The 11,286-nt window shown below is 28.4% G+C and overlaps 1 protein-coding gene across 1 annotated transcript; it reads left to right on the top strand.

Moving 5' to 3' along the window:
• Nucleotides 1-495: 495 nt before the first annotated feature.
• On the top strand, nucleotides 496-10,932 carry LOC113866707 (3-hydroxyisobutyryl-CoA hydrolase 1-like). The gene is made up of 15 exons (XM_027501517.1): nucleotides 496-534; nucleotides 1,441-1,521; nucleotides 1,816-1,875; nucleotides 2,203-2,266; nucleotides 2,680-2,759; nucleotides 3,063-3,146; nucleotides 3,460-3,544; nucleotides 3,987-4,072; nucleotides 4,206-4,327; nucleotides 4,418-4,478; nucleotides 4,582-4,680; nucleotides 6,757-6,858; nucleotides 7,488-7,529; nucleotides 7,669-7,796; nucleotides 10,653-10,932. Exons 1-15 carry the CDS (start codon nucleotides 496-498, stop codon nucleotides 10,930-10,932), a joined length of 1,413 nt encoding a protein of 470 aa, XP_027357318.1.
• The last annotated feature ends 354 nt before the right edge of the window (nucleotides 10,933-11,286 follow it).

The following is an 11,286-nucleotide window of genomic DNA, read 5'->3' as shown; positions in this document are numbered from 1 at the left end:
ATCTAACTTAAGAAAATAAACATAATCTGATTTAACAATTAACAGAATTTGACCAAATCTCCTAATACTCCTAATAAAGTCTTGTTAATCGATATTCTAAGAATTTTGATTAAGAAATTAATAAATGATAAGAACATGCTTGAATTTACGTTTATTTTAATAATACTACGTTGTAAAGATTTTCAAGTTAAATATATATATATTTATATATTTTTAACGTATTTATAAAGATACACCAAGTTTATATTATTAAAAATTACGTTAGAATATATTAACAATTATAAAATAAATATAACATTATTAATTTCTTAATAAAAAAATCTACTTTTAATTTGAGTGCCTTGAACATTGATTAACACTTTCCATAAAGCATTAGCTGGCAGAAGCCGACGACCTATTCGATATATGCGTAAGATTTAAATAAGAGTTTATTCAGCTCAAATATGCACCTCACTTTCCAAACTATCTCATTGTAGAATATTGTACTGTGCAACGATGGCCTTGAGTCTCAACTTCAACGAAGAACAAAACCAGGTTTTTTCCTGCTTTCCATTGAAAAATCCTTTTATTTTGTGTAAATTATAATTTTTCATGACGCTTCTGAACAACAGTACCCATAATCTTCTAAATGTATTGTCAAGATGTATCATATTAACTAAAAATATGATCAAGATATTCTTTATAAGTGAATTAAGCTCTGTGTTTTATTATGCCATCAAAACCTATTCAATTTCAGTTTTTATATTGGGTTTACTCTCAGATATGTAATCTTATTAACTACGTGCACTGTATCTGTCCAAATTTAAGCATGACTAGGTCATGTGTGTTAAGATGTTTAATGTTATCTAGGAACATATGATCAAATTAAAATATTTCTTGTAAGACTTGGATTTTTTTTTTCTGAAATTAGTTTTTTTAAAAATGAATTAAGTTTTTTTTTTTAATAGGTATATTCCATTCCATCAATCTTTTTATTAGAATAATAAAATTGATCTGTTAAAATAAGATTATATATATATATATATATATATATATATATATATATATATATATATATATATATATCGTGTAAGGGTGCATAAGCTTTATATCAAGTAGACAAGTACGTACTTAATATGGTGGTTAGTTAGCAGCACTTGTTTCTTACCGATGCAACTACCATCTTCTTTTGTCCCTCTTGTTTATGTCTTGAAAGCACTTGTTTCTCACTGATATGCAACTACCATCTTCTTTTGTCCCTCTTGTTTATCCCGAAAATGTTAATCTTTTTTATACTAGAGGATTTATACATCAAGAAAAATCTAATTTACAGAGCTGAAAGAGCGAAGGACTCGACAACAGAAAAAAAATTAACTTTGATAATTATTATTCAAATTAATTAATTATACCAAGCTCCATATTATATATCTCCTCTGATTGAATGACTTTGTTTCTTTATAGGTACTTTTCACAGGAAATTCTTGTGTGAAGGTAGTGACACTAAATAGACCTCAGAAGCTAAATATCCTTAACCATGAAATGGTAAGTTCATAGAGCCAATTCTTAAATATCTCAAATATAAATTACATTGCTTAGGATCTACTATTTTTAAATTTACAAGATCACGGGAAAATTAATGGAGCTCTCATTTGAGGTCTCAAGTGGCTTAGCTATTAAAGGATATAATTTTCATATGCTAGATGCATGGATGAGTGACCAAGGATAATTTGAAGTTAAAAATGAATTATTGTGAACAAAATCAAAAGAAGAATATAGTCCTTTCGTAGTAAGTGAATGACACTTTTTTTTTTTTTTTTGGTTTTGCAGATTTGTCAGATAAAAAGGAATTTAGAGTTGTATGAGACTGACTCTTCAGTCAAACTTGTGATATTGAAGGTAAAGCAACATGGGGAGCTTTTTTTTATTATCTTGTTGGATTGATCATGGGAATGGCCATATGATATTAAATTTTCAGTTTCATTTTCAGTCAAATATTTTGTTTTTGAGCTGTTTATGAAGTTTCTTCATTTTTTTTTTCTTGTTTAGTTAGTTCAATATTTACGTTGTTTTATAAAGACGTTGCATTTGTACAATTACTTAATTTGTATAAGTTTTTATACAACAACGAGATAGAAGTGCGAGGTAAGATGATTGTTGTATATATTAGTTTCCACATCGATCCATCATTGTAGTAACTATCCTTTGTTTTCCGGTGTTAACTAGGGCAACGGAAAAGGTTTCTGTGCTGGTGGTGATCTGATATCAGTGATTACATCTTCAGCTGCAGGTACATGAATTATCTGAAATTAAACTAGCAGAAGTAATGAGAAAATTCCCTAACACTGCAGCATGCTACAATAACATGATGAATTATGAAGTTCAAAAAATAAGAAGTACAAATAAGCTATAAATGATTATGTTCTTATTTTAGTGGTTTTTGAGATTATGGTGTCACATAAACAAATTCAGTGTTTATTTAGTTTAAAATTAAATTTGCTGAAATTTATTTTGAACGGGTGAATGAAATTGAAATTTATGTATAATTAAATTAATCTGAATTATATATTTTTATTAAAATATGTCATTTGAATTGAAAGTTTGAGAATTAATTTTTTTTTTCAAAATTTGGAAACAAACAAGTCTTAACTCTTAATTAATTAAATCCTTTTGTGATATTTAACAACATATGTCATTCTCCAGGACACTGGACCTATGCTGCTAGCTTTTACAAGAAATTGCTTACTTTGAATTATTGGATAGCAACCTATAAGAAGCCTACGGTGAGTTGGTTTAAGTAGAGTTTAAATAAACTTGTTATTTTATAAGAGTTAAGAATTAAGTAATAAAAGAAATCAATTTTTTTATAAATTTAAATCAACTTATCCTTTTTTATTATTTTAAAAGTCTTGGCATTTAATTTTTTTAAAATATAAAAGCATAAATAATTTGTAACTTATAAAAAAATTATATTTATTTTTATATTATTTTTCTTTTGGAGTTAAAACTTATCTATAAATTGCTCAAATTCTTTAATATCTTTATCACATATTTGAATACTTTTGTTTCAATGGTTGTGGAATCAGGTCTCTCTCATCAACGGTGTTGTGATGGGAGCAGGAGCAGGTCTGTCCATACACACAAGGTTCAGGGTTGTGACTGAAAAGGCTGTATGTTTCTCTTCACTTCTTAGACCTAATTAATTAGAAGTTAGAACACCAAATGATATTTTTCATTAATCATCCAAAAAATATTGTGGCTAAATTAAGTTTCAGTATTGTTTCTTGAATTATTATACACTGATATCTTTCAGTTTTATTGAACCTGTGTTGAAAATTTTAAATGACAAATATAGCATGCCACTCTAGAATATAAATGTTTGATCAGCCCTTGTAAATGTCCCATTGGCATGAGAACTAAACCAAAATTACGTTTCATCAATTCTAAGATTCTACCAAGACATATATTATTATTTGTACGTAGGTATTTGCCATGCCAGAGGCATCTGTTGGACTTTTTCCTGATGTGGGTGCAAACTACTTCCTCTCTAGGCTTCCTGGCTATTTTGGTAAGGGGATTACACATTTTTCTTATTTGTAGCAATATGTGGGTGTGTGTGTGATCGTGGTTTATACGTTACTCATAATGCACAATATATTCTCATAGCTTTAATATCGATTAGCTTAATAATTAGCTTGTTGAAATCTAGTTTTCAATTAGAAATTCATTTTTCTATCTATGGTTTCTCAATAAAAGAAAAACAAGGATTAACAGACAGGAGTCTATTAATAAAAAAAGGTAACTATAATTATGAAGTCTTAGTGAGCTATATGGTTCCCTTGTTTCCATTTTTTTTTCATAAATTTTTTATCTTCAAAAGGGATTAATTGAAAAAAAATAAAATTACTAGATGTCGTAAGAAAATGTATATGTTTTTTTTTTTTTTCTTTTTATTCATAGATGTGCATTGATTAACCTACAATTTATCTCTCATGCTCAATTATATGCAGGGGAATACTTAGGGTTGACTGGAGCACTTTTGGATGGAGCAGAAATTGCAGCATGTGGTTTAGCCACACATTTTGTGCCTTCAGAGGTAAACCTAAGTTTAGCTCTCTAGTTTTTCAATCAACATACTCCCATTATGATAGTTATATTGTGATTGAGTTTATAATGTAAATTTAAGCATTATTATTCAATAATATCATTCAATTTTTTCTGTATTATAGAAACTAAATTCGTTGGAAAATGCTTTACAAGCTGTTAATACTTCAAATGTTTCAACAATTGCTGCACTTATACAAAAGTTCGCAGAGAAAGCAAATGTGAAAGAACAGAGTCCATTTAGGAGGTATGATCTTGAATAATTATGATCCTTCTCTTAAAATTTTGTGCCTTTTGAGATTTGATGACGAACTGTTTCACTTGATTTAAAAAGCAGATTAGAGGCTATAAACAGATGTTTCTCAAAAGGGACGGTGGAGGAAATAATTCAATCCTTGGTAAGTAATTAAGTACACATATGCACCAAACAAGATACATATATTATGTATTAATTCTTCCGTTGTGCCATACTTAGTAAGATTTTGAATCATATGATTATAGGAAAATGAATTACAAAATGGTGCAGAAAAATGGATAACAAATGCATTAAGCTACATGCGTTCATCTTCTCCAACTAGCCTCAAGATATTTCTGAAATCAGTAAGTATATATAGAACACTCCCTTAATGATCGGTCTCAATATTAATGAGTATCCAAGTCATTTAGATTCACATTATATAATAATTAAAATTAAAATTAAAATTAGTAAATTAATCTCTTAACTCTTAATTTTATTTTGATTTAATTTTCTATTATTTTCATCTTTTAACTTATAAAATTATTTTAAATAATTTTTCTTAAAAATATTGTTGTTTATCTTCTTTTTTTGAACTCCATTTAAAATACAGTATTTTTTACTAATTTTATTTTATTTTTCTCTTATCCCTCATCCACCTCTCCACAATCTTTTATTCTTTGTCTTTGTTTTTAACTTTTCATCCACACTTGCATGATCCATTTTTCTTTTTCTCTTTAGACTCTAACAAACAAATTTCTTTTTTCTCTTCCTCCTTCTCCTACCTTTTATCCAATGCCTCTATGACACATTCTTTTTTCCTTTTGAACTTCTATAAAAATTCTCTCTTTCCTTCCCTTAATTTTTTTTATCCCTTATTCACATCTTCCTGCATCTCATTTCTCTCTTCTTAGACTTTAACCAAAAAAAAAAAAAAAAACTTTTATGTTGAATTTTTTTGGTTAATTTTTGAAATCATAGGAAAAGATAGAAAATAAAGTGATGACAATGACTTTAGTACCACCATTGTTAGCTCGTTTCTTAATTTTTTTAAAGATTTTGTTGAAGTTTGAAGGAGGTCCAAGAATGAGTTGTAGACATGTGAATGTAAACGGAGTAAAAAAGAAACAAGAAAAAAGAAAATTTTTGTTACAATTTAAATAGAAAAGAATGGTGACAAAAGCAAATGTGAGGTCAAGAGGAGGCAGAAGAAAATTATAAAAAAATAGATAATTAAAGGTTTAAATAATATTTTGGTCCATATATTTGACTTGAATTTGTAAATTAGTTCTTATATATAAAAAATTTATAAATCAATCTTCATATATAAATTTATTTTTTATTTAATCTGTCGTTAAGTTTAGAGTAAATGACGTTAAATAAGTAAGGGACTAAATTAAGAATAAATGTAATATGAAGATTGATTTATAAATTTTTTACATATAGATACTAACTTACAAAATTTTACATATAGGGATAAACTTACAAATCAGAGTTAAAAGTATTTTTATAAATTTGCAATACACCTTTGATTTGTATATTAATTTTGTGATTCACCCACACCCTCCCTTCGCCTTCACTTCTAATTCTACTATCTTCATTCTTCTTCTACCTTTGCGTAAACTTCAATGGAGATCAAAGTCTTTTTTTCTCTTAACTTCTCATCCCAAAAACTCAATCAACTATTAATAATCTTCATTAAATTCTCTTCTCTTCTCAACCACTTCACCATCTTCACCCTCACTTTTACCTATACCTACATCCATACCCACCTACCCGAAACCTCAATCACTCATCAAAACTTTATTCGTTTTTTAATGCATCATCATTGTTGTTGTTAGCAACAAAATTACCAACGCATTTATTTATACCTTTACCCACTCACTCAACACCATCAAAATCAAGATACAAACCAAAGATGTATCACAAATTTATAAAAATACTTTGACTCAAATTTATAAGTTAGTTTCTATACGTAAAATTTTGTAAGTTAGTCCTTGCATGTGTAAAAAATTTGTAAATTAATTCTCATACTACATTTATTTTTAATTTAGTCATTTACTTATTTAACGTCTTTTACTCTAAACTTAATGGCAGAGATTAAATCAAAAATAAATATACTTATGAAGACTAATTTATAATTTTTTTACATGTAAGACTATTTTACAAATTCGAGTCAAGTATAGAGATCAAAACATTATTTAAACTAGATTTAAAAAATGTTATATTTTTGTTGAAGTTTATAAAAAAGAAATAAACAATAATTTTTTAAGAGAAAAAATATATGTTATTACCCAATTGAAACAAAACCAATGATTATATAATCTACTAATTTTTTCTGGATTAAACATAAAATTAAAATATTATTTAACTGTAATAATTAATTATGCTGATTTTGCAATAGTAGTGAGTGCTGAAATCATGAATTTGATGGCTTTTAGATCAGAAAAGGGCAGGCACAAAACATTGATCAATGTCTTTATCGCGATTATAACATTGCCTTCCACTTCCTGAGAAGAACTGTTAGCAATGATTTCTTTGAGGTATATATATCAGCAACTTCACTTAAGAAAGTAATTTTATTCGAGTCATCTTAAGTCAATAATTAAGAGGATTGATCGTATAATTTAAAATATTTTTTATTAAAAATAATGTTAAAAGATGCATTAAGAATTACACTAAAAACACAGTAATAATATTTTTTAAATATTTAGTTTTTATTTTTTAATATATATATATATATATATATATATATATTTGATTTAGACAACGTGTATATTTCGTAAAGAACAATCCCGTTGGATAATATTACTATTTTAACATATATTTTTATTAAATTAGTATTTGCTTTCTTGTATTAGAAAACAATGGATATTATTTAATAAATAAAAAATAAGTTTAAATATATTTGTAATTCTTCTATTTTAACATAATTAAACTAAAAAATATTAAAAAATATAAAAGCTTGTCCTTCCCGTAATTTTTAATAAAAATGTACTACTTATTAATGTTATATATATATAACTAGAATATTTTTACAGGGCTCTTATTTATTTTATAATGACATAGACACAATAGAATGATAGAATATTAACAATGAATTAGAATATAGAGATGAATTTTATGTGACTAATGATTCCCCTTTGGTTCAACAAAAAACGCGTGGGCATAGGGTTCAAGAGCAAAGCTGTTTGATAAAGACAACAAGCCAAAGGTAAGAATTTAACAGTATCTCTGTTAAGCTTTCAAGATAGATTTTGATTATTAACCAAAAACAAACATAGATTTAAATTATTATGTTATATACGAATATGAGTTTATCAATGTGCTTTCTTTTTGACTTTATTAACTAGTGGGAACCTTCAAAGCTGGAGCTGGTTAGCGAAGAAATGGTGGATCAGTGCTTTAGAAGTATCAATGACGAGGATTTGGAGTGTCTGCAACTTCCTGATAGATCCAATTCTCAAATTGCTAGCAGATTGTAGAAACAATCTTTTAGCTGGTTCTGCTCAGTGGATTTTAAGAATAAAGAAAAATAATTTTGTTTAATTTGAGGAAATATTTTCATTAATAATTATGAAAATATTATACTATTTTTATGTTGTTCCATGTTTTAAATTATTTATACAAGAGATAGTTGAATGTTTGCATATACAAGGAGTAAAGTAAAAATAAAATAACTATGGCATGTTGTAAACAAAATAGTGACAATGATGCACTGTGCCTCTTCTAATGTGGCTAGTCAATGATTAATGGTAAAGTTGAAATCAAATTAGGGTCCAATTTTTTTATTTTTCTGTTTATCAATCACATTCATAATTATTTACCTACCCATGTTTTGGGGTTAGTATATATGTTCAGCAAAAAATTATCTCTGTTGACCCATGACGACTTTGTGAATAAAGTAAAACACTCTTGGGTAGCTTCTAAGTCCTGGAATGAGAATGTTAATACCTTCACAAATAACATTTTTGATTGAAACCTAAATGTTTTTGGTAGTATCTTCAAAAAGAAAAAGTGCCTCTTGAATAGGATTAGGAGTATCTCCGGCGTTTTAGCTAAAATAAATAATCCCTATCTTTGTAACTTTATGAAATCTCTTTCAATAGATTACCAAAAAAATCTTAGATTCTGAGGAAGTTTATTGGTTTCACCAATACAAGTCTAAGTGGATTAGGCTTAGGGATAGAAATACTAACTTTTTTTCTCAAGGCTGCTATTATCCACAGACAAAAAAACCAGATTGAGGCCCTTCGAAATGGAAAGAATGAGTGGGAGTATGATTCTCTAAAACTCCAAAACCTTATTGTGAATTATTTTAGTGATATCTATTTTGACCCCTACCCTAGTGAGAATTCTCTTCTCATTATTACTAGATTTTTCCCTTAGAGAAATTGACTTGACTATACTCAACTCTAAATTAACCTTAGAAGAAGTTAATACTGCTCTTTTTAGCATAGGTAGTTATAAATCTCCTGGCCCTAATGGCTTACATGCCTTGTTTTTTAAAAAACAGTGAAATGTTTTAGGTCCCTTTATCTAAAATTTTGTCACAAACATTTTTAATAATCCCTTGATATTTATACTGTTAATAATACTGTTATTACTCTCCTTCCTAAGATTGATAATCTTGAACTTGTTAAACACTTTAGGCCTATCAGTTTATGTAATATCAATTATAAAATCATAACAAAAATCTTGGCCAATAGAATTAGAGGTTCCTTACCCTATCTCATATCAATTAATTAAACTAGCTTTATTCCTGGCAAGCAGGGTACGGATAACACCATAATTATCCAAGAAACTGTTCACTCTTTTGATAAACTGAAAAATAGGAATGGTTTCATGATTACCAATCTTGATTTAGAAAAAGCTTATGATAAACTTAGATGGAAATTTATTGCTGACACCATTCAGGAAATCGTATTTAATTCTAAAATTATTGAGCTTATAAATAATTGTATATCTTCTACCTCTATGTCTATAAATTGGAATAATTGCATGACTGAGAGTTTCAAACCAACTAGGGTGATTAGACAAGAGGACCCTATATCTCCTTATATATTTGTAATGTGTGTAGAAAAATTAGCCCACCTAATTTAGGACCAAATCAACAGTGGTAATTGGTCCCTTTTTTCTTTTAGTTTCGCTGGTCCCAGTCTGTCTTACCTCTTTTTTGCTGATGATGTAATCTTTATGGCCAAGGCTGATAGGCAAAATACTGAGACAATTATTTCTGTCTTTCAAAGTTTCTGTACTACTTCAGGTCTCTCTGTTAACAAGGAAAAATCTTGTGTTTATGTTTTAAAAAACTATGATGCTACTCTAAGGCAGGATATGAGTCTTACCTTGAGTTTTTTTCTCAATTTAGTAAGTCATCTCAGCCCTTCCAAGAATAATTTTTCCTTTATAATTGATAAGATTAAAAAGAAGCTTGCTCTTTGGAAAATGAACTCCTTATCTCTTGCTAGAAGAGTTACTCTTGTCCAGGCCTATATTATGAGTATATCAAATTACTTTATGCAAACAATGATTATTCCTAAAGCTATCTACAAATAAATTAATAATATTTGTAAGAAATTTATTTGGAGATCTTTGAATGGTAGAAAATGTCACCTTATAGGCTGGAAAAAAAATTGTACTCCTAAGAATACTAGGGTATTGGGTTTTAAAAATATTAATATGGTTAATCAGGCTTTCATAATGAAGCTGTGCTGGAGGCTTATCACGTCTCCTAATGACTTATGGGTCAACTTAATTTCAATAATGAAACTGTGTTGGAGGCTTATCACGTCTCCTAATGACTTTTGGAATTATTCTAATAATGATACCTTTTCCCTTAAATCTGCATACAACTTAATTTCTGATATTAATCATATTAACCTTGAAAATTCAGTTATTCAATTTAGTTTGGAAATAGGAAGGCCCCCTAGGATTTCCTTTTTTCTTTGGAAAATTGCTCATGGAAGGTTGCTTACTAATGAGGAGAGATTTCATTGTAAAATAACTGATTCCCTTGAGTGGTCTAGATGGAAGAACCTGAATTTGTAATTCACGTCTTTAAGGACTGCTGGGTAGCTAAAACTATTTGGAAACATATTCTCACACCTGATAAATAGGTCTCTTTTTTCAATATTGGCCTATCTGCTTGATTAGTTTATAACCTCTCCGCTAAAAACTTTCCACTATATCCCTTCTGGAGTACAATTTTTGGGTTTACTATATGGAACTTATAGGAAAATAGAAAGTGTTTTATTTTCCAAAATTCTCCTCTATACACTGAGGCTCTATTGCATCAAATTTTTTATAACTTGGATTAATTTCATTTATGTGGTAGGGAGAACCAAAAGAGGCTTGCTGAAGTCCATGAGACTCAAAGTTATGTTAAATGGCAGCATCCTCCAGATGGTCATCTCAAGCTCAATACCGATGATTCAGTTTTTCAAGGTTCAACTTCTACTAGTTGTGGAGGCCTTATCCAAGACAGTAAAGACACTTTCATTGTCGGATTTTATAAATCCCTACATCCCTGTACTCCTTTGGTTGTAGAACTATGGGGAACATATTGGGGTCTTCAACTGGTTACTTCTAGGAAAATCAACTTCATTTGGATATAGTGTGATTCCAAGATTGCTATTTCTCTAATTGTCAATGTTCAGAGGAGCTCCCACACTTACTTTTTTGTAATTAATGAGATTATGAAGCTTCTTAAATGTATTCCTTTTATTAGGTTCAATCATAGTTTTAGAGAGACTAATCAAAGTGATGATTGGTTAATTAAAATAGGACCTGAGATTGATTTGCCTTTTTGTTACTTTAATGAGACTTTTCCTTCCTTAGATCATATATTAAGGATGGATACTATTGGGTTCTTATGGCCTAGGTCCTATACCTAATTTATTTGTTCTATTGTTTGGGTTGTTTGGCTCTGTTTTCTATTAAAAAAAAACTAAATTAAAATATTGTTACAG

The sequence above is a fragment of the Abrus precatorius genome, unplaced genomic scaffold (genome assembly GCF_003935025.1).
Source record: "Abrus precatorius isolate BTA unplaced genomic scaffold, Abrus_2018 Scaffold5, whole genome shotgun sequence".
NCBI lineage: Eukaryota > Viridiplantae > Streptophyta > Magnoliopsida > Fabales > Fabaceae > Abrus > Abrus precatorius.
Note: the sequence above shows the minus strand (reverse complement) of the source record. Positions and strands in the feature narration are given on the sequence as shown.

Coding starts and splice junctions, on each gene's coding strand:
- LOC113866707 (XM_027501517.1), top strand. CDS start 496: ATGGCCTTGAGTCTCAACTTCAACGAAGAACAAAACCAG. Junction 1,876..2,202: donor TCAAACTTGTGATATTGAAG/GTAAAGCAACAT, acceptor GGTGTTAACTAG/GGCAACGGAAAAGGTTTCTG. Junction 4,479..4,581: donor AGGAAATAATTCAATCCTTG/GTAAGTAATTAA, acceptor ATATGATTATAG/GAAAATGAATTACAAAATGG.